At 36.3% G+C, this 23,059-nt stretch overlaps 1 protein-coding gene across 1 annotated transcript in view; it reads right to left on the bottom strand.

The window, feature by feature from the left end:
- Positions 1 to 4,462: 4,462 nt before the first annotated feature.
- The window catches only part of FGF10 (fibroblast growth factor 10), a 58,783-nt gene continuing 40,186 nt past the window's right edge, over positions 4,463 to 23,059 (bottom strand). The window contains exons 3-4 of the mRNA XM_057371815.1: positions 9,924 to 10,027; positions 4,463 to 6,077 (exon numbers count right to left, since the gene is read on the bottom strand). Of these exons, the coding sequence (XP_057227798.1) occupies positions 5,880 to 6,077; positions 9,924 to 10,027 (302 nt within the window). The 3' untranslated portion in view covers positions 4,463 to 5,879. The remainder of the gene's footprint in view (positions 6,078 to 9,923; positions 10,028 to 23,059) is intronic.

Genomic DNA, 23,059 nt, shown 5'->3' with positions numbered 1-23,059 from the left:
TCCCTCCAGTGTGTTGACCATATCACATAGCCTGGTGCACTCAATACCTCTGTTCATGTCACAGAAAAAGGTTTTAAAAARTGCTGGCCCCAATATGGACCAAGGCTCTACACAACACTTTGAGTGCAACCATCCCACAARGGTTTTTTCTACTGAGCAGATAATTTGTCAAATCCATGTCTCTTCAATTTAGAGACAAAAAAGTTTTTTCTAAAATGTTTTGCTTTCAACAGTGAGACCAGAATTATAGCCAGAGGGATTAACAGAAGAATGGAGAAATTTTATAGTATTTCCTTAAAGCACATTTCTAAAGTTCAGCACTAAGAAGCCCAAGTAATTCTTGGGCCAAAAGCTTGCATCAAGTATTAAAAATCCTGAGTGGATAAGCGCATATGACTGTCTGAATCTTACTGGTGTCTTTTATAACAGAAGAGATGACAACTTTGAGGAAAGTTTTGTGTCAGGCCTCTGGCAAAAAGTACAAAGAAAATATTAAAWGTTACAGAGTGGAGTGGAAGAAACGAAAGTCTGCTGCAGGTGACTTAAACTGAGTTGCTGCCACTTTCTGACTCAATAGAATTTGCTTCACATTCTACATCTGTACATGTAATCAGATTCAAGCTGTGATTTTGATGTGGAGAATGATGAAGACACTATAGCGGTCAGGGGAGTAAAGGGCCAGCCAGAACCTCTGTGTAATTGACTTCCTCAGTCTGGAGGCCCAGGTATTCTTCTAGAACTTGATGGTGGCTTTCAGTGAGAACACAGCCTGAACCTTGCTGTAGGGTTTTGTATTAAAGCACTTTAAGAATTCTGACATTACCTTCCCACTGCCTCTCCTAATTACCATAGAAACGTAATAATTATGGCTATCAGCAAGACCTTTCTCTCACAGTATATTGTTCACTTCATAGCATTTAAGAAGCAATAAGTTAAACAAATAAATGGATTAAATCTTATCTGTCTGTGTCAGGCAAAGGATACAGCACTAATTTAACATGATAAGCAGAACCCTATCTCTTCTTCCAAAGTTGGAATCTTATAGATTAACTTATAYTTAAGTGAGTACAAACTGCGTGCTACATCAGCAGCACTCAGTAAGTTGATTTGGCTGACCATAAGAAAGAGGAGGCTGATCCTTCACTTACAAGATTGCTGATATCTTGATCCTGTTTCATCACTGAAACAAGATTCAGTCTAAGACCAGGATAAGTCATGTATTGGCTGCCAATTAATAAAAGCAGTGAGGATTGTATCACWACTACTACTACTACTATGACTACTATGACTACTACTAGTACTGCTACTACTACTAAATGATAATAATGTCTCTCCTTTCCTTGAGTGAACCATGGAAAAGGAAAGAAGSTGGAAAATATATTTTCATTTGCAAGATTTCGGCATAGTGATTGTTAAAATTACCAAGTTATTCTCAATGCACACTTAACTTTTGAGCCTAATGTGCATGTTTACTTGTAGATGTGTTTGTAGTTTCAGGGGAGACAAGGGTTATCAAAACACTTCAAGATTACAGATTCTCTATGTCATGTTCTACATGGAACAAGAAATGAGTCTTCTGTTTGTGATATTARTGGTACTGACTGCAGACATCGGTGGTGTAAGTTCCCTCAGCGAATTACCTATGAATCTTGCTGAGACATGTAAAAGAAGGAAGAAATCATAGGACATGACCCTAACTGGACAAGAAATGCACTGCATGTAGGAGTACAACAATGATGTATGTTTTTGAACACACAGGCAAGCAAAACTTCAATTTTTAATTTTTAATTTATTTTTAATGCAGGAAAGTATGAAAATGATGATTTATATTTACCTTTACATTGAAAAATTTTTGAATCTCATGTTCAACTGTATGGAAGTTTTCTTGGAGTAAGTTTAGGATTTTCTCTGAGATGAAGATCCTTGACTGAAGCAATTTCAGTGCAACTTCAAGTTACTGCACTACAAATGAAAAAAATTTCCACTCCTGAAATTCCTCACCGGGACCTGTAGTGAGGCCACTGTACGCTGTTTGGTTAATGCCAAATAGATTCATAGAATGTTAAGSGCTGGAATGGATCTCAACGATTATATAGTCTCAACCATCCCTGTTATAGGCAGGGACGCTTCTCACTAGACCACACTGCTCAAGGCCTTATCCAACCTGGCGTTGAGCACCTCCCAGTTGGGGCAATCCACAACTTTCCTGGCAGCCTGTTCCACCACATTTTTGCTAACAATGCCATGGGAAACAACTTTTCTTTACATATTTTCTTTCTTTTCTTGAAGTTATACTGAAATTGTTTCAGTCAAGGATCTTTTTCTGAAAAATACCATCAGTGTTGACACACTGACTAGCTGGAGCAGAGAGTGTTACGTGTTATACTTTTCTTTCTCCAATTTAAGAGGAAATTAGGAAGAGGAATTTGGTCYCACAGTCTAACTTAATGGAGTAAATAATGACACTTGATACTTCAAAAGAAGGGTTGTACRTGAGTTTCAAGATCGCTCCTTGAAAGCTATGACAGTTTGTGTGACTAGACACAGTTTGAGGAGGGGCATGAACTACAAAATTGTACTTCTAAAGCTTGCTAACCTTTAGTGACATTCAGAGGCTGCAATGTCTTGAACGAAATCTTATACAAAATGTAACTATTTTTCCAAATCTAAAGTTTACTTTAAAATGTGAATACATGCTCTTTGTCCTAAACCCCATCAATCCTTCATCAAACATGCTTCCTCTAAATTCATACTTTATTCYACTGTATAAAACTAGGTGGACTCAAATACAGGAAGAATCTGAAGCATTTTGTTATTAGTGTGGAGATAGTGGCCTCACACGTACAAAGTATTAAAAATGCTTTGAAATGTTCAAATTATTTTTGCTTGGGGGTTATACAGCACRAAATCACAGCCTGCAGTAAAACAGATCTTTTTCTTTTTTATTTTTATTGTGCAGTACAATTTCAGGTTAATAAAACAAACAAAGACAATACTTTTATTCTCTAATCCCCACATTTTATTATTTTTATTTAAATATAACATACTATACATTGTTGCTCAGTGATTTTGGTATCCCTTTTATTTTCTAAACCCCTCCCCCTGTTTTCCTTTTTACTCAGGAGACTGTTATGCTCAGGGTGACAGAAAACAGAGCTTATGGTTGAAGACCTGGGATACTCTAAGATCTGCAGTTTGCTCCCACTACAGTGGGTGTTACAGTATACCAAACATACAGGAATCATTGATTCCTTCAAGGGTTTTTTATTTTGGTTAATTTTCAGAAACCACTATTTATGTCACAAATGGCTCCTGGCTCACTTTGGGAAAGTAAGATTTCCTGATCTTGTCATTTGAGCAGCATGGTGTTTTGAGTACTATGATAATATTTATGCATAATCCTCCCCTGACCAAGTCATCTAGGTAATTTTGTAAGAAAAGAATTTCATTTGTACCCTAAATGCTCTTTAAGTGGTCATTCAATACTGCATTCGTCCAAATTCATACTGAAGGTTCAGTATGGGTGGTCCATTATGTCTTGTCAGTTTTAATTACTGATTATAAATTTAAACAACAGAAACTTGCTTTATAGTTAAGTTTTGCTGTGAGCTGCAATTACATTTATAATCTGAAATTCTTATTTCTCTTTCTAGAAAAAAGTCATTTGTGAAGAAGAAAACTGGAGATAAAGTACCATGAAATACAACATCAGCTATCAACTAAAAATATGTTGTCTCTCAATGAATTCCTAGTTTTAAAACAGCTGACTTTATTTAAGGACAGGAAATATAATCTGACCATTTTGTATTTTATGGGAAAGCTTTTTTTTTTGCTTTTTTTTTTCTTTAAAAACAGCTAATATTTAAATAACAGATTAAGATTGAAGTGCTGGTTAAACATTGACTTAAATAAGTTATAGAAGATTCCAACAACACCAGCCTTTATAGAGGTTAAACATTCTCAAAAAGACACATTAAGCAAGGCTCTCCTTTGTACCAAAATACAGTCTCCAAACAATAAAAATAAAACCAACTTTTTCACAACAAGAAATATTGAAGATAAACTGCAGCATCAATATAATCTTATAGTTATCAGTTAAAGTATTTAAAACAAAATAATATTATACTACTTTTGTTTCTTACTAAAGACACTGCAAAGGCTTATTTATTTATTTAGTGGAATACAATGTGAAGACAGTGGTACAAATTGTTTGATGTACTGTTTTCTATTTATCTGCTCTAACAAAATGAATCTCAATATGGTTACACTGGTGAGCTATCCAGAGCTCTCTAAAATTACCGAGTAAAGCAAAATATAAAACAAACCTTATGTACCTTTAATTGAACAGACTTCATATTATGCTTAACTTTATTATACTGCAGTTGCTCAAGTTAAGCCATGGGATGAGTAACACTTCATGAAAATGTGCTGGATATTATGTATTTTGAGCCTTCAGCTACTGTGACGGTTATGCAARGCATGCTAAAGCTGGAAACCAGCACAGCTTTTCAGTTGGCTCTCATATAGAATATACATGTGAGTAATAATCTCTGAAAAACGCATGAGCATGATTTTGGATCTCCTGTCTAGCAGCCCTCAGTTAGATATCGCTCCCACTATGTGCCTGTGATTCTACAAGTTGGTACCAACGGCAAATGGTTTGAATGAGAGTGTTAATTGAATAAGGAGTGCAGGACTTGCTTTCTTGCTTACTCTTCAGAGGCCAAACATCACACTTAGGAATGACACTTTACTGTTTTATTTTAATGCTTGCAATCCAAGTGATTTTAACGGGCTGCCCTCATCCAGGTTCCAGCCCAACGTGTATTGCAGAATGTCACACCAGTTGCAGTGTGTCAGATCCTAGCTCCAAACTGAAATCAAATTCAGATGAATGTGCACACAGATGCATTGACACCCAAGTACAGATGTGGCCCCTCCTCTCAATTTCAAAATAGCAGAAAGACCCTTTGAACAAAGTATTTCTTGAAGTTTGTTCATGAGTGCTGATAAGTACAAAAATTTCTCCAATATAAARACACCTAATACCATAAATCCAAGCACTGCTTGTTTGGTCTTTTGCTTAAGTGCAAGACAGTTTAGGAAAAAAGTGGATTATACACGCTAAATTCTGCCTTTAAAGCCTTGTCTAATACCTATTTTCTGAGTACTTCTGAGGTTTTGACATTTTAATCTATCCGCCTCTCTGTGAAGTACTAAGAAAAAGGGAAAATAAGAAAAAAGCAAATGAGGAAACRTTTCAAATAAAAAAGATATTTAACATCCTATTAAATAAATAACTTAGAGAGAAATAAAAAGAAGTGAATTTAGGACATACAAGCAAACCATACTATTCATTTTGTTAGAACAGCTATACACTACTTTGCTTATCCTATCCATTCGTCCACAAGGCTTCTCCAGAAATGTCATTATTTGTGCATATGACCCAAGTGCTTCCAGTAAATGCTTGTGTGTCTAACTGTTCATTGAATCATTAGGCTTGAATGAGCAATTAAGGACTTTGATATGAGTTAGTATTCCATAAATAGCATTCCCCATGAAGATCACACAACAGATTGCCTTATGTCCATCAAGGTCTGTTGCAGTGATTAAAAAAAAAAAAAAAAAAAAAGTTCACACTGGCAATAAATTCCATCCCCTTTGATCCAGCTTGCATTTTGATTATAAGATACAACGAACTAAATAAAGGTATTTCATGTGCCAGCAATAAGTACAAAACCTTCAAAGGCTTCCCCTGCTCTCATTTCAAACATGCAGATGTCTGTGCTACTTTTCTGTGCCTACCTTTTAAGAGTATTATCAAATATTCTTGACACAACAGCCTTTGGTTCAACTTCATCAAAAAATAGTCCATTCATCTATGCCATGACAACCATAGGAAGAAAGTGAGCTGAAGTGTTTTTTCTTCTTGTTTTCTGTCCTCTCTTCGTGGTTCCCCTCCCATTCAGGGCCACAAACATTTGCCTTCCATTGTGCTTCCAATTTAAGGATGCATATGTATTATATCCATTTTCTTCTATTCTCTCCTTCAATTTGCAATCACTATTGAACTCCTTCTGTTAAAAGAAGAAAAAGCCCACAAATTCAGAACAAACACAATATTTCAGCATACTGAAGGYAAATACTTTAGAAAATGTTTCAAAACATTTTAGTGTTCTGTATGTGAAACACTTTTAGGATTCTACAGTGCATAGAAATTGTAAAACTTTCACTCTTTCCACAGCATAAAAAGTAACTTCAGTTAGACCTCAAAAAATGAAACTAACAAAAGATATAATTAATTACTCAATGAGTAGATATAGCAGTTAAATTATATAATTCAGTAAGAGCTGAAAATCAAATTCTCTTTGTTGGAATATGGCAACAATATTAAATCAAATTCTCACTCATAAACTTGAAAGTATGAGGAAGCAATCTTGCATCATTAATCATATTTCAGTTCTAACAAAAATAACTCTTAAATATCTTGAACGAGATTATTGATACCATATGTTAAACAAATATGGATAGAATAGCTTACTTCTTCTTTAAAGTAAGAATACTTAGACCACACTGGTCAATAAAAAGGCCTTTTTTTGGATAGGTGCAAATCACTCTTATGCTGCTATCACAATTCATGTGAGACCTATTCACTTGGCTGACCTGAAGAGGTGCTTAGCCTAAAAARGAATCATGAATGATCCCGTGTCTTGTTGATAAACAAGGTCGGAAGTAATTTTGTGTATGGTATCAGGCATTAAGTTTTTCTATTTTTAAAGAAGAGCCAGTTGTCAGTCTGTTAGAAGGAATAAAAAACACAAGCCTGAGGGAGAATGTAGGAGAGACTACTTTTTTTCTATACRGTTAAATGTACTTTTACACAGATATACTTTTCAATACTGAAGCCAAGAATACTTCTTTGCATCAGCAAGAAATTCCTACATATAAATCATCCAATTTTAATGAGCTGTTTATATTGCATTTAGAAGGCTTTTAAAAGTGGGGTGTTTAAAACATAATTAAATTAAAATGAAAAAGTAGCATTTTGTTGTTTCTGCATTTCAGAAAATAAGATGTCATTTCACAGCTCAGGCAGAAACGGGTCCGAATCTCAGAGAATGATATRCTAACTACATGCATTATTTTTAATGTGATCATGAGCAAGACAAGAAATAAGTCTGAATAACAARTAAATTTTCATGGTATGGTTAAGAACTTCAGGGACATCAAAACTTTCATTACAGTCAGAATCCTTAGATATTTGTCTAATAAACATATAAAAGTATCCACATTAATAAAACAGAGTATAAGACTATTTAAGATACATTTTCCATACCTATTATTTGAATAAGAATTTTTTGACTATTTAATGTTAAGTACTTCAATACAGTAAGAATTTTGTATGTATAATTTATGTTTCACTTAGTTGCTTCTATGACCATGGAATACATGCTTAACAGAATTGCACATATTCAAATTCAATTTGGCTCCCGAAGTGATCTTTAATTTTAGGATTGGTAATTATTTGAACAATGATCAGTGAGGAAGATACTATCAAGGCAAGAGTCTTTACAAAACCACTATTGACTTTGCCTGTACTCACAAAGCTACATATAGATAATTTAATAGTTATTTTCTGTAATATGTCACCTCTGGAGTCAAGGTATTAAAAAGGCAGGCAGTCAGAAATTACAGTTCTAAATCATAGTAACTTCTCCTATCTGRCAACATCTTATTTTTCTAAAGAAATAAGRTAATAACAGTGAGTCTTCTTGCCTTCATTTTAACTAAAATCAGTCCAATGGAATAGTATTTGATTAACTTAGAACCATSTTTACTTGTTTTYCCAGATGCAGAATTGTACTCAAATCCAACTTTTACTGCTCCTCTTAGATAATAGAGAAAAGATGATGTTGTGATGTGCTTAAGAAATCTTACTGGCAGGGGTCTGAGTGCTGCACAGGACTGCATTGCTCATTTCAAATAAATTTCAGCATAAGCTTGCACCAGTGTCCATTGTGCACGTGCTTAAGGGTGTTTTTACAATTTTTATTGGTTCTGGTATTCATATCCATCTGCAAGCTGCCACGTTGTAGTAATATGAGGTTAACTGCAAATCCGGGGATTATGGGAAAAATAATAACAGAAGCATTCTTGAAATCGCTGAAGTATTATGGAAAAGGTTTTGATAAATCATTATGTTGTGATTTTATGATGTGAATATTGAAAAATTATCTCAGCTGGATTTAAAAAAAAAGGCTTCCCACATTCGTATCTTCCTGTCAACACTATTTCTAATGCACTATGAATTACTGAATCTTATGGCAGCAGTTTCCATCTATGGTACACGAAAGCTGCTTCAATGTCTTTTGTACATATATAGCGTTGGGACAGACTCTCACCACACCAGCCATGGCTTACAGCTAGGGTAAGGAAACCTKGGGCTTTGGGATGGACCATCACTAATGACTACCTTGCACATTGTAAACYGAGATGTGTGAATTGAAGGTGGTAATTTATGCTGAAACCTTCAMCTATGTACAGAAGCATACCCGTGAACAAGGACTCAGTACACAGTTTTGTTTCTCAATAGAGCAGGACTAAGCACTGATGTTCCTATATTTCTGGCCAGTGTAAATCTAGAAATTAAAATCTGCATCTACAGGAGTTTATGAGAAATTTCTTTGTTTCCTTAATGTGATTTTTTTGAAAATGTCACAGAGTTTAGAAAACCAGATATTATTGAACCAGAAGTGACTAGCCAGTGTAGGTGAGGAAGGACAGTTTATACAGCTTTTATGCATTAAACATGCCATGTACAAATGTTTCACTAAGAAAGAGGGTAAGATGACTCAAGAAGACCTTGAGTCTCACTTGAGATTATCATTACTTCATTCTTTTCATCAGAAATAGGAGATCTGGCTACATTGCTTAACAATAAACTGAGTCCCTATATGTGAACTTCTTTCTGTAAACCATATGGGTGATCTGAGCATTAAGCAACCTGCAGATTGGCTCATAACCTTTCCAGGAAATGGCAAAACATTGCAAAAATAGATGTAAAACCTGATGTAATGGCAGAACAATTTTGTGTTTGTGTAATCATGGGATGTATGAAGATATATTTGAATATAGTTGTCATGTTTATAGATCATATTGCTATCTATTAAAAATATTTGGATGGTTACTGAGATTTCCTGGGTTGGTGTGTTTTTGTCTGGCTGATTGCTTTTGAGGTTTGGTGTTTAGAACTTTTTTTTTTCCCTAAAAGTATCAGAAACCCCAGATTTACAGATAGAAAAAAAGGATCTATGAACAACTTTCAAATGTTACCTGAATTCTGCTCAAACAAAGTTTATTTGCTGACATTTAAGTTCATRTCTCTCTGTTCTGTCCATAATCTCATTCATTAATCAATATAGTCAATTTAGGGAATGGTACTCTAGGAATCTTCTTCAAAGTTTTAATTTGGTGGTTCAGTCTGTTTACTTCATCAGCTCAGGATTCCATGATTTCAGGAACACTTTATCCCCATACCCCCACCCTTGAATTACTGCTAAATGTGACTTTACTGCAGAGAAAACAGGGAAAACAAGTCCTGAAGATCACATTTTGTAGGACCCTCTCCACTGAGCACTCCTTAATAAGAAATGTGACCGAAGCAGTGACGATAAATCCCAGCATTTGTGTTGGTGTGACACAAGCTTAGCAAACAACAGGAAGCTTGTGGAGAGATGTGAAAGGAGATAAATGATCTCCATCCACAGAGAGAGGTGATCCTGGTTTATCAGAGGAGGAAATTTTGATTAACAGCTCATTTCAGCTCTAATTAGTAGCAATACACAGACAGTGTTTTCAATAGGCAAGAGAGGGAGCTGTGCTGAACGACTGAAATCCATTTGGAATGTAAAAAAGGTACTTACAGAGCCGTAGACTTTTCCTTTCTTGTTCATGGCTAAATAGTAGTTGCTTTTAATAGACTTAACTGCCACAACTCCAATTTCTACTGATGTTATCTCCAATATGCCTAAAAAACAAAAATTGAGCTATTTAATCACTTTGTTACCAGATTTTCTCACTATAGAAAAGAAWAAATCTGAAAAATAAGAAAATTGTAAATTTTAGGACCAACTGAACAAAAAAATTCAGCAAAATTATTGTTTGAACCATTGCAAGAATATACATAAACATTTTTTCAATTAACCTGTTTCCTTTGATAACACTGTATTTTAAACCCCATAGATACTGAAACAACTCCATTTTTTAGCATAGATTTTACTAAAATTTATCAGAAGAGACATTGAAACCACAACATCAAATTAAATATATAGCATATGTCAACAGAACATTAGAGTTTCCCCAGTCTTCAATACCCGTGGTAAACAATTTATTCCTTGTCAGACATTTAGTTACACTAAATCTCTTGGCTGGGCTGAGCTGATAAATTCACTTTTGGCAAGAGTGTTGACAACAGTAAGACTAACTCTTATGGCCACACTATCTTTTTCTTTCAGATACCAAAAACATTTTGCTCTGTTTGTAATAAATATGATTCCCCCCCACCTCTTTAAAACAGATTCTTTCTGTGACACTGGATGGTCCAAGGGATCAGCAATGGGCAATATACCTTTTCATCTCTGTTTTCTGTCCAGGTGCATATTGATTTGGGGTATTAGATTGCATGCCTGGCTCCAACATTTCTGTTTTCCTGACAATGGATGAAAAGCCTGGCTAACTCAGTGATCACTAAGGGTGTACCAGAAGGGAAATTACAGGAAGGGCAAAACCATCCTCCTTAATTTGGTCTTCATGCTGAGCTTACATATAACAGTGCCATGCTATTGATAGAGGCAGGCCAGTGAGTCCACGCATGCTGAGGTCTATTTTCTTTGTAGAATTCTTAAAATGTTGCTTATTTCACAGCAAAAAATAGCCAAAGTTGCTTTCTTGATTTTCTTAGGCASTCCTAGCATTGTTATAGAGGATGGAGTAGCTCTTCCAGGGGACATCTACTAGAAMAATTGAGCTCAAAATCAGAGTAAAGTGTACTAAGGTGTGGATGGTGTATTACTAGAGGGCAGGAATGTGATGCTAACACTGCTATAACACCACGACTGGCACTTTCTTTTTTGTGCTTTCCATGCCAAAAAGGGATGAGAAGAATTCAGTTAATTCTTTCTACAGAACTGAACTGTGGCACCAATAAAACTAGTCTGAGTCCATTTCTAACAAAACCAGTAATAAGACAAAACCCCAAACCTATCTACAAAGAAGCAAAAACCCCACAAAAACTGGCATAACGTGTGCCATTATGAATTTTTATGTTGAAAGGGATTAAACTGAGCTGGATTTTGCCATAATATCCTTGTAACAGTGATATCATATTAGACTATTTCAATTAACAATTACACTYACATCTGGAGGAGAACAGTGTTTAAATGAGAAACTTGTACAGAATTAACTCATTTTAAGTATCATGCCTTTAAATAGTGGATATCACTGCTTTTCAGTACTAAAATTAAAGCAACAGAAGTATTAATATAATCAATGAAAATATGTCTGGTTTTTCTGCTGAAGTTTGTTTGCAACCTCACACTCCATTATATTCCTGGTGGAGCAACTGTGAGGAGGTCATGAACAGAAATGAGGAGAAATTTGCATTATATCTACAATTACTAGCTTGATTATACCTAGTTAAGCTATTTAGTTTTAGAAATATAGCAGAATTCTTCCAAAYTGTTATCAGTTTGACATTATCATCACTAATGATGCTCTCACTGAGTATGTCCTGTGTACCTGAAAGGTGAAAAATCTATAATTTTCATTGACAATTTTGCGTATTCTTCAGTATTTCTTTTGGRTGAAGGGTAATAGGCACCTAATTTGATACTTTGCTACTCTCTGTACTCCAGGATTTCACTGGAGAAACCTGCTAGTTACAAGCACAGTTACAATCTAGATTTTGTCTAGATCGCAAATTATTTGGTGTTATTTACAGATTTTTCGAGGAGAAGAATCTCTAATTTGATAAAAAGCTTTTGAAGACAGTAGGAACCTTTCATTGGTTTCAGCAATGTAGACAAATTTCAAAGGTCAGTAGGAGAGCATCGACTCATCTGACGTGAATCTGCAAGAAGGCCTAAGAACTTTCCAGAACTTTGAAATAATTGAATTTGAATAAAAATAAGTATAATGTATTTGATTATTCTTGAAGTGTTATGAAATTCAGAAAAAGAAATTGAGACATACAGTATGAAATTTAAAACTGCAATATCTTCCCACTCCTCTTCCCTTTATTTATTTTTTTTTTTAAATTCTAATTCTATTTCCACCAATTTTAGTTTGTTTCTCTAAGACTGAAATAAAAAAGGCATTTCAATATGCTTTCTTGCATACTTCTTCCATTTGATTTTATACAGTTGCTTGGGCTTTTGTATTTCCATGCCTTAAGACTTCAAGAAGAYGCGTAAAGTAAAAAATTTCCATGATATATTGTGACTTGTAATTATTTTTGATAATAAGCAATCCAAACAATTAATGTTATTGGGATTAAAGCCTTAGGAGCTATTTATTCTGGTTTCGTGCTTCTTAGGAACTTGGAAATGAAAATAAATTAATTGCAAAAAATGCTCTGGCCTCTATTATGGTTTTAAACCAGATAGCACACTATTATTTTACAGCCATAAACTTTGTAAACTCCAACAATTACAACTAATCCCCATTGACCACATCCACTGTAAAAGCATAGCTTTCACTACCCAAACMATTTCTAATTCATTTTAATTAGAATGATTTCAAATATCAACTTGAGATGTGCCCTGTAGCTATGCATGTGCACTCTTTACAGGTTCCAAAGGCTTTAAACATATTCCCAATAGAACCTAAATATATTTAACTTAAATAAACCGTATTTTTATAGTTTATAAAAGTGATCATTATACATATTACAAGGCAACAGAAACCTGACTGTTTGTCTTCCTGCTTTGCACAGAGGGACTGTAAAARTGCAAGTGAAAATTTCACCTACTTGATTAGGTATGTTCATTCAAAATGCCCTATGCTCTATAAAAATGCTAATAATATGAAGCAAAAAAATTACTAAGTATCCTAGAAACTGAGTGAAATTATGTCAAGCAATTCTTAGGAAAGATGACTTGATAGAAAATCAGTTCTATTGTCAAAGCAGTAGGGCWGTGGATACAAACACACTCTGCAACAAGAAACACTTGATTCTGGGATCAAGTTCAACTTCTTTGCAATGTGARGCAATGGTAATTTTTCTGTAGCTGTGTCATTTGTGTAAGGAGTTCTCATAAACACATTTAAAACATCTCCAGCACTAGTTGCAGTCCTCTCACTGTAGAAGAACAGGATCACCACGCATCTTCCTGCACCTTTCTGAGATTTTCTTGTTTATGTAGAAATCCACAAACAATCCCTCCCTCCTTTGTGTTTTCTCCTGCTTGCAAAAATATTGCAGATGTAGAGTAAGTTCAGCTGGACAGGATGTGATGATGACTGAGAGCTTCTGAAACTCTCTGGTTTCCCAAAWGGAGACAAGAAGCTGCTGAGCCCATGAAGGAAGCTGCAGCTCTTGGCAGGTAAGTGGAGAAGACAGGACTTTGTGCCACTGCAGGTGAGACTAAACTGACTTTTCAGAACTTCTGTGCCCTATAGGGAGTTTCTCTGAAGGGGTGCCTTTGACTGCCACTGGCCTGAGTCAAAACAAGCTGGTCTTCACGCATAACAGTGAAAACATGGTAGCCCAAAATGCACTTTAGTAGGTGGCTTGAAAAAAAGTGGGTCAAAGCAAATGGCTTTGTTGGATGTAGCCATGGAAGCAYGAAGTGCTAAGGTACATGAAGCCACTGCCTCTGTTTCCACTCTGTTTCACCAATTAGTTGGTGAAAGTTGAAAATATCCCCAAAGACAATTATACTGACATTCCTACTTTTTATCTGCATTWAGTGATAACAGAAAAAGGAGGATGATGGATCCAKAGATAAAACAAACCTAGGAAACTGAAGATTGYAAGGACGACTTGCCTTTGAAAGCATTTTCAGTGAACCAAAGTAGTTCCACTAAAGGCAATCTTGCAGACTTCRTGCTTGACTTTGAAAGGCAGCTTAAGGTACAAATCTCACAACCTGTTATGCCACAGTTATGGGCAGAATTCTCAAATGTAATAACCAACCTGAATGATAACCTAAATTTCGACTTAAAAATAAAAGTTTATTTAAAGTTAAATCAGTTCTGTGTTTTTTTTATTAATATTTAGTATGTTTCTAGACTGCAGTCATTTCTATTTCAAATCATAAGTGAATGTACTGAGCTGGAGAAGTGAACTGTACTGTACACAAAGCAATCTGTTAATGTGCCATATTTAGATCAACTAGAGCCAAAATACTAATGTCCCATGAACTTTCCTGTCCAGTTCCCACATCTAAAGCATTTGGATAAGCCTGAGACATGTATCTAAACTTCTGGAAGTTTATSGTGACAAAACCTCTAAGCTTTCCCACATCAGCATAGTATCAGCATAAGGTGAAATACCCATAGCCTATAAAAATCATGTAAAAAACTCATTATTAGAACSTGGTCTCAGATCCACATGGTCTGTACCAATTCCCCTTTCATCATCTATTGCTTTTATGGCTTTAATTTTAGAGCAGAGCATAGATGATTCAACTGATGGTTCTCTGTATGCCAAGCAAATGGAAGGGTGYCAGCAGCAGGATACCTGGGATGGCAGAACCTCTTGGTGATCAACAGTGAGAGGTGTTGGTTAGCAAAGGAGGAGCTGAAGTTTAGCTGCAAGATTGGCAGGAATCAATTTAGCTAGTGTACATCCTGACATGGAACAGAAACAATTAAATCAGGATCACTGTTAGCCTATATTTTTCCCTCTTGTCAGTGAAGACAGACAACTTCAAAGAACAGTTCTAAACATCACACTCCCTTTACTAAGTTTCCAAAGCTGGATGGGTTAAACTGAAGCAAAGGAAAGGTTAAGTGACTTTGAGGACACATCTGTGCTGTCAGTTACGATGAATTCAGTTGTTCCTTCAAGGACACCATGTCTGTCACTTTCATCACTAACACACAAGCATGTAATCTGATTTAGCCAAAGTGCTAGGGAATATAAACATGTTTGCTTCCTTCAGATGGATTTAATTCATGCTGTTGGGATGGGATGGTTACACATAGAGCCAACTGTACCTAGTTCTGTTAATCAGAGCTCAGATTTCTTGAGCTCTGTGTTTTGAGCCAAGATGGGAAAACATATAAAGAGCTGCATGAATGTTGATGGAAAATGTTGATGTCTGAACATCTCAGCCTGCTTGACCCCAACACTGCAAGATTTGGTAACTTTTAGATTAGACACAGACAGTGTAGGAATACATTATCTGATTTGTTTTGGGGACAGAGGAGCTATAAGTGACGACTCATACAGTACAAGGAACAGTAGTGATTCATATGCCAAGAGAATGAAAAGGAAAACAAAACACCACCACCACCACCACCACAGCATGGTACCTGTGATTAGATGCAGGGTTGTAGTTATCTGATTTGTTAGATCTCTTGACAAAGGTGGTTAAAGGAGTTTAGCCCTCCCTTCCCCCTGATACCTTTTCTGCCTCTGTGCTGAAGTTCACCAACCCTTCAAATATAACTGTTTGGGGAGCAGCACTATAAACAAAATCATTGAAATGATCTGGCTTGGAAATAACTCTCAATAGAAAACAAATCAACCTAAACCCCTAAGGTCTAAACAATCCAAGTTTTTGCAGTCAGTTCTAGTAGTATATTTTCTAGACGTTCTATTGCTCTCTTTTTGGTCTCTTTCCAATTGGCTGATGTTTTTGAAGTGAGGTGCCCAAGACTGGACCAATGTTCTAACTAAGGCCTGATGGGTACTGACTTGAGCAGAATGATTACTTCATGTGTTTATAAGGAACCTTGGATCCTAATCCAAATCCCAATTGAAACTTGGCAGTCCATGTATGTTTCCATTTTGTAGACAGGACCAGGCACTCGGGATTTCTGCCAAATCTTAAATTTCCATGTCTCCACAGAAACATTCAGGAGAATGGAAAGCTTATAAGTAGGTAGTACAGCTCAATAAATTTTCTGAGGGCTCTGTGGACCTGCCTATTTAAACCTGGGTGAAATCCCAAGTTATCATTTAATAATTCATGATTATTATTTTCACCTCTTTCATTTTACCGTTTGTATAAGATTCAAAGGGAATAATTTTAACCGGAAGAAACTGGATAGAGGYAAGGCTGTTCCATTTAATGTCCATCCTAACAGACTAGGGAGGGATAACACAAAATTGCACTGCAGAAGGAAGTCKAAATACATGACAGAAGTGTCTGTACATCACCTGCAATCTGCCCTTTCTCTCCTGGGGAAGGGAGCAGCTTCTAGTTGGGTGGAGTGTATTGGCAAAAGAGTGAATGGGCAGAAATTAGCTAGCAGATAATATATTTGCAAATTGAATTGCAGCCCAATTTAGACTCTGACAAGTATGAGCAGATAGAAGTGAGTCTAAGTGCTAAAGTGSCCAGAGTATGTACAAAAGATGAAAAAAACTCTTATGAAGCATTGTGAACTMTTATGAAGATAGAGATTGTGAGACAGAAAACACAATGTGCTGCAGATGTCCTCTGCAATATGTCTACCAAMAATCTTCATCCAAATGACAAGTTTGTTGCCTGCTGCTGAGGCTGTCTGACACATACTGTGGCTGTTGTTGTAGCTAAGGCTGCTCAGCTCCACATCAAAGTGGGACAACAGTTCTTTTTCATCAGTTTTGTTTCATTTTGGGGCTCATGTGTTCTTGTGATGGATCTTGGCTCCCCTTTGTGCAAGAAAACAGGACTGGAAAAATATGGTCTGCCATTTCCTCATCTCAAATACTGATCTTGTGGAAGGTAGGAGACAGAAGCATAACTACCTGCATAATTACCACGAAGCTTGGCAGTGTGCATTGAGCTGCCTGTGGCAGGCAGGATCCTCTCCTGAATCTCTGTGGGCATAAATAACTAGCAAAGGGGTAAAACAGAAAAAAACCCACAGAATTCTACAGGTTCATCTTTAAAATACCATGACCAAGTACAGTTTATAGCCATATTCTGATACTGCTATGTTTCTCTGGGGGGGAAAAAAGGGATATTTAGTGTTTTCCCTGCAAATCAAAAAGTTGCCAARCACACTAATCCACAACATCAATTAGTTGTTGGTTCTAATGGTTTACGTCTGTCTTTGCCTCACAGGAAAAAGGAATCCATGGTATTTTAAAATGTGGGATCCACATGTTTATAATGAAAGATTACCTCTGGACAGCTATAATGATCATTCTTTTTCACATAATTACGTTTGGTGGTAGTTACTCRTCAACACTCTCAGCAGTTTTCTTCTGCAATGCCACAAATATTCCTGATGTTACTTGACCATAATAATCACTTTTGTAAAAAAACTTAATGAGGACCYTGGGAACAGAATGAACATTTAAGAAGTAGATCAGGGCAGCTGTATGGTATGGGTAATCAGTATAAGGAAAACCAATGCAAAGCGAAAAGAGATGCATATCTAAAATTCCTTAAAGTTCCTATCTCTTTTTTTGTCCCTTGTAGCTTTTTTTTCTCCAGAAATTTTTGTCATAACCAGCCTGGATATGATCAAATAAAAGGCAGGTCTCTGACTTTAATACTTATATAGCTTGGGACAATGYTGTGTATGATTTGATGGGCCATTTTGAATAGCTTGTAACCTGGTGGATACTTTGTAAACAAAATACTCTCTAAACTTTTTCAGGCAAACTATTTATTGAATTGTTATAACAATTGTTGTTTGACAGTCTCGGAGTAAAGAGAAATTAATTGCAAATTGTTACTATAGAAGATGTTAAGGCCAGCAGTTTAGTGGCTGAAAAGAACTCAGTGACCTTTGATCACCAGTTCACTGCTTTATCCATTAATTTTTTTTTTCTTTCTCTGACTTAAATAATTTTGTATATTTAATTCATCTGAAATTATAACCAATCAAAAATACACCATTAAATAACAGTATTATTCTTGCTACAATGCTATGTGAACCACTTAAATTTGAGTACTATATTTATACTTTGTCTTACCTATTGTGTACATTTMTTTCTTCATCAAAGGTATGCAGTAAAAGCATGCAACAAGGTCTCTACTCTAGCACACGTATATAAACTATGGCCTGCTGCAGTGCAASCACCTGATATATGTCTTTCACAGTGTTTTCATCTTTAATACTTGACTATCTCTAACCTGGTTAAGACCTGGTATCTTTAGACTGCTGGTACAAACAGTTCTTTTTAAACTTTGATGATCACTGATAAGTGCTGTCTTCTTAAGCATCCATTCAACACCTCATAAAAAAGCAGGATGACAAAATCGTCAATCTTGCACACAAACTTAAAAGGCTGATCTGAAGAGCACAATCACTTCACACCCTTCTGCTTTCACTATCTTCGAGTCTCTTTCTATGTTGTTTCCATCCTCCCTGCTGACATCCTCAGATAACAAGCATGTTTTGCACACAGGATTATGTGATCTAATTGCCTGTGTTTGCAACTCATGCCTTGTTTTACAAATAATGCAGTTCCCTACCCTGGGTTGCTGAAATCTTTTGGGGGTTCCTTTTCCTTTAACTRTGCAAGTCCCTTGCACAAATACTCACAAAACTATGCTTGGGACACTTAAAAGATAATCCAGAAGGTATGATACATTATTTCCAGTTGTTCTGCTCAACATTCTGTAATTCAACGGCACAAATCACCCTCAGCCAACCAACCCCAAACGACCACTGAGTTGACAGTGAATGTGTTTTCTGCTGCCATCCCAGAAGAATCTGAGCCAGGAAATGTGTAGAGGGCAGGCAAAGAATGTCCCACCTTCTGTACATTCTTCTGTGTCAGGTTCCAARATGCCTGTGCTTACTCCACTGTCGAACACTGCAAAGAGCACCTGTCCTTGGGTCATTTTGTGAAAAAGGTCTGGCAATCATATTCACACCTTCTAGGGTTGATCTGGTGTGTTCTTGAGAGGGCTTGGTTCAATTTTCCTCCGAATATTACCCCTGGAGGCTTTACCCATATGTCTGACACACCTGTGGATTTTCTGTTCCCAGTGCCTGGTGTGAAGCCTGTTGGCAGCACCAGTTTGCTGCTCGTGTCATCTGTTGGCAAGGTCATGCAAACACTGCCATGCTAACTGCTAAAACCCAAAGGAATTAATGCTGGCTTGGTCTTGTCCATGGGGACCTTGCAGTGAATTATCTTGAAAATTTTGTGGAAGTCGATGTCAGAAGAAAATAGCTCATGCCAAATAAAGCTAAGTGTGAAATAACATGTGTGGTGTAAGACAGGAGTGCTGGATCCAAAAGCCACCTTGGGAAATATGTTATTTGACAGCGTAGAACTGTAGAGAGCTACAGAGATGAGCAGCTGAAGAACAGAACTGCCATATGATGTGGTTTTGCATGTGGATGCAGAAACAACTGAGAATGTTAGATCAATGGTGAGCATGCTCCTTGTACAGGCTGTGCACGACATTWAATGCAAAACTATCTACAATGACTTATTCCTTGTGCATGACCAACTCCACAATTMTATTCCAGACAGCACCAACTTTTCTATACATATTGTGTAGTTGGTGTACAGAAAACAATAAATAAATAAGTTATGGGTTAAAAATGGGGACAAAAAGTATTTTTTTTTTCCTCAGAAAAGTAATCAACAAAATCCTGGTATTTTCTGTGCTCAGTGTATTCCTTAATGATTGATAGTAATGCCATGACAAGCCCTGCTGATTATACTAAATTATTGAGGAACTGAAGGAACTGGAAATAATTGCAAAAGACTCTCAGAACACAATCTGATAAGACAATAAAATACCAGAAAAAATTCAATGTAGGTGAATGTTGTAAAAAGATAGGCACACAAGAAAAATACATGGAATGTGTAACAGAATGGCCCAGCTGCTGGTTCTTGGTCTCATAATAGACACAAAAAAAAGTTAGGAATGTACAGGAGAAGAGAAGGGAATGTTTAGGAAATGAAAAATACAGCCACAAAGTTTAAATCCATCCGTGACTGTATTTTGAACACAAATGCTACCCTTGTCTCTCATCTCAAAAAAGATAGAACAGAACTGGAAAGGGCAACATACATGATCAGAAATAAGGATTAACTATTGTTTGAGGAATTGCTACAACACTGGGCTTTACAGGGTGGAACAGAGTGGCTTCATTAGGGGAAATCTACAAAAMTGTAGGTAACTTTGAGAAAATGAAGAAGGTGGTACTATATAGTGAATCTTAAACTAAATTATTGTCCAGAAAGCAACAATTTAATGTWCAAAACAAAAGAAGTGATTTTTCCACACTTGTTAGGTTACAGCAGTCATCGGTAGGATGTCAGTTTACCTGAACTGAGAAGCAATCAGAGCAATTAATTCCAAAAATATGTTCCTCTGACAAGTAAATGAATACCATCGTTAGTCTCTGAGTTGCACACTGATGCACAGTAGGGAAGTACAGCAGGCAGTTAGCACTGAATGCTTGTTCATCTCCTCCTTGGCTTCTCCTGCTACTGTCACAGGCAGGAAACCAGACTGACCTTTAGTCTGAAGCTCTGGAGTCACCCTTTAATTCTTACATATACATTCCCCCATACAGAGAAATGAAAGAAAGCAGAAAAGCAGCCAGCAAAGACCTGTCAGGAGCAAATTCCATTAAATCTAATCTGATTTTATAACAGCGTAACAGATCACGTCATGGAAAGAGTTATGTAGTTAGGTTTCTGACACAATCACATTACATAATCATAAATACACTAGTTTAATATGATTTTTTTTTTAAATAGAATGAAAAACAGGCTAGAAAACTGTATTTGGGGAATTGTTCCCAATTATTTACTTCAAAAGTGGAATGAAGTGAGGAAATGCAAATAGAGGATGAAGAGGAGCAAGATAACTGTTTTGCAGGAAAGTTTCTGAGTGGCTACTGGTGTTCAATGTGGYTTTGAGGGAGTAACACGAAAAGTGAGTAGCTTCCTAACATATCTAAATGTATTGAAAATGTAAAAGAAAAGCTTTCTGTATAATAGAAGAATTAATCTGAGCTCTATGCTCATTTCAAGATATGTCTAAGGAGGGGAACCAGCATAATGTTATGCACAGAAGAAACAAGATTTGTAATTGAAAGTTACATAAAGTTATCCTGTTTATCTTAGGAAGAGGAGAGTTGGGAAGAAAAAGTGTAACTTTCGAAATACCTAAAAATTTCTGAGAAGAGGAGGGAATATTCCATGCAACAGACAACAGAAATAATGCACTCAACTGCACAAAAAAGTAAGAGAGGATGTTAAGAATAATAAGATTTTAATAAGGGTGATAAAAACTCTCTTTATTCATTAAAGATGCTTTGGAGTGTGTGCAGGCTTTAAGAGCAGGTGATAAAAGTGTCCAGCTGAGCTGATGATAGATATGTTGTGGGACAAGGGGATGCACCACATGATCTCTTGAGAATGCTTCCAAGCCCATAAAACTGAGCTTTCACACACAGGAAGTCAATCAATTATTTCTGAAAATGTTGGATTTCCTACACTATAGAACAGTATTTTGTAAAGAATTTGCACTTCAATTTGCATGTTGTGCTGCTAATTTTTGGCTACAAAGATACCAGTCAAACACTGTAGTCAGTGCTATTTATACATGAGACATTGATTTCTGTAAATGAGTAATAATTGACAACTTTACTTGGCCTATTAGACTAAAATTTGAAAGGACTTCAAAACAAAACAAAAGAAGTGTTTGAATACTGGCAAATGCTACAGAATTTGTGATTCAGTACATGAAAACTGGACTCACAACTGTAGCTCCTACAAAAGTTAAAAATTTGTGGGCCTCCTTTCACAAATCAGGCTCACAGAGAGCAAGCATCCTACARGACAAACCACAGAGACACCATGTGTGAAAATTTGGTTAGTAATATCCATGTTTTCCTCCCACCTCTATTGACTATTTTTTTTTCTATTCTTTACTTGCCCTTTTCATCCTAAGCCCACACTGTAATTTCCTCCTCTTTCCTTGTAGACAGAAACTAAACAATTTGATAGGAAAAGAATAAGTTGAAACACTTAACTAAGGATCACCGTGGCTTCCTTTAATCTATTTATTTATTTCACATATTTTGCTGCTTTAAAAATTTTGTGCCAAGACCATGCTTTGTGAACTAGTTGCTGGTTTTAAACTAACACAATAAACAGCAGTTACAACACTGCTGAATCCATTGTCATGCATCTGCTCAATCACAATTCCCTTCCATGCAACGACAGAGTAATTGAACCGCCTGACCCCACCAGTTTCAGCTGCATATGAAAACACAAAAGCCTTCAGAGAGAGCAGAAGACAAAAATCTGGTGGGAAAGAGGGAAGAAAATTTTGTATTAAGGTAAAAATTATATTCCAAATATATTTTTTGTTGCAATAATAGAGTAACATCATTTGACRTTATTATGGTGATTTTTAACTTTCAAGGTCCCTGATTCACTTCCATTGTGAGCAATAGCAAATGCTTATTTTGTAAAACCTTTAATAAGACAAAGATGATGATTAAGTTCCAGCTGGCAAACCACCCTTTSAGCTCTCTGGTATCAAAGTGAAAGAGTTCTGGTGCAAGGGCATCTAGCGTGCTGCCGGAAGTATCTCAAAACTTCAAGTGCCAGTGCTAAAAAGGTCAGCTGATGAGATCCAGTGCCCACTGACCTCAGAAATCCCTTCTAGTTGATCTTAAATCTTTAAATATCAATCTCTGATGTTAAAAGCAACAATTCCAGTGCTRGTGGGGCACATAAAAGGGAGATGTGTGGCCACATTCCCAAAGAGAGGCAAGCTACCCACACTCGAGAGGGTGATATAATTTTATGCCAGATTTACCCCTTCTCCTTAAATCCCACTTCAACAGGACATGTCTGACAAATTAGAACGTGACCAGTCTGTCACCATTTCAGCTTTTTCACCATTAT

Source organism: Malurus melanocephalus, unplaced genomic scaffold (assembly GCF_030028575.1).
Source record: "Malurus melanocephalus ecotype Western Australia unplaced genomic scaffold, MMel_1.1 scaffold_158, whole genome shotgun sequence".
NCBI lineage: Eukaryota > Metazoa > Chordata > Aves > Passeriformes > Maluridae > Malurus > Malurus melanocephalus.
Note: the sequence above shows the minus strand (reverse complement) of the source record. Positions and strands in the feature narration are given on the sequence as shown.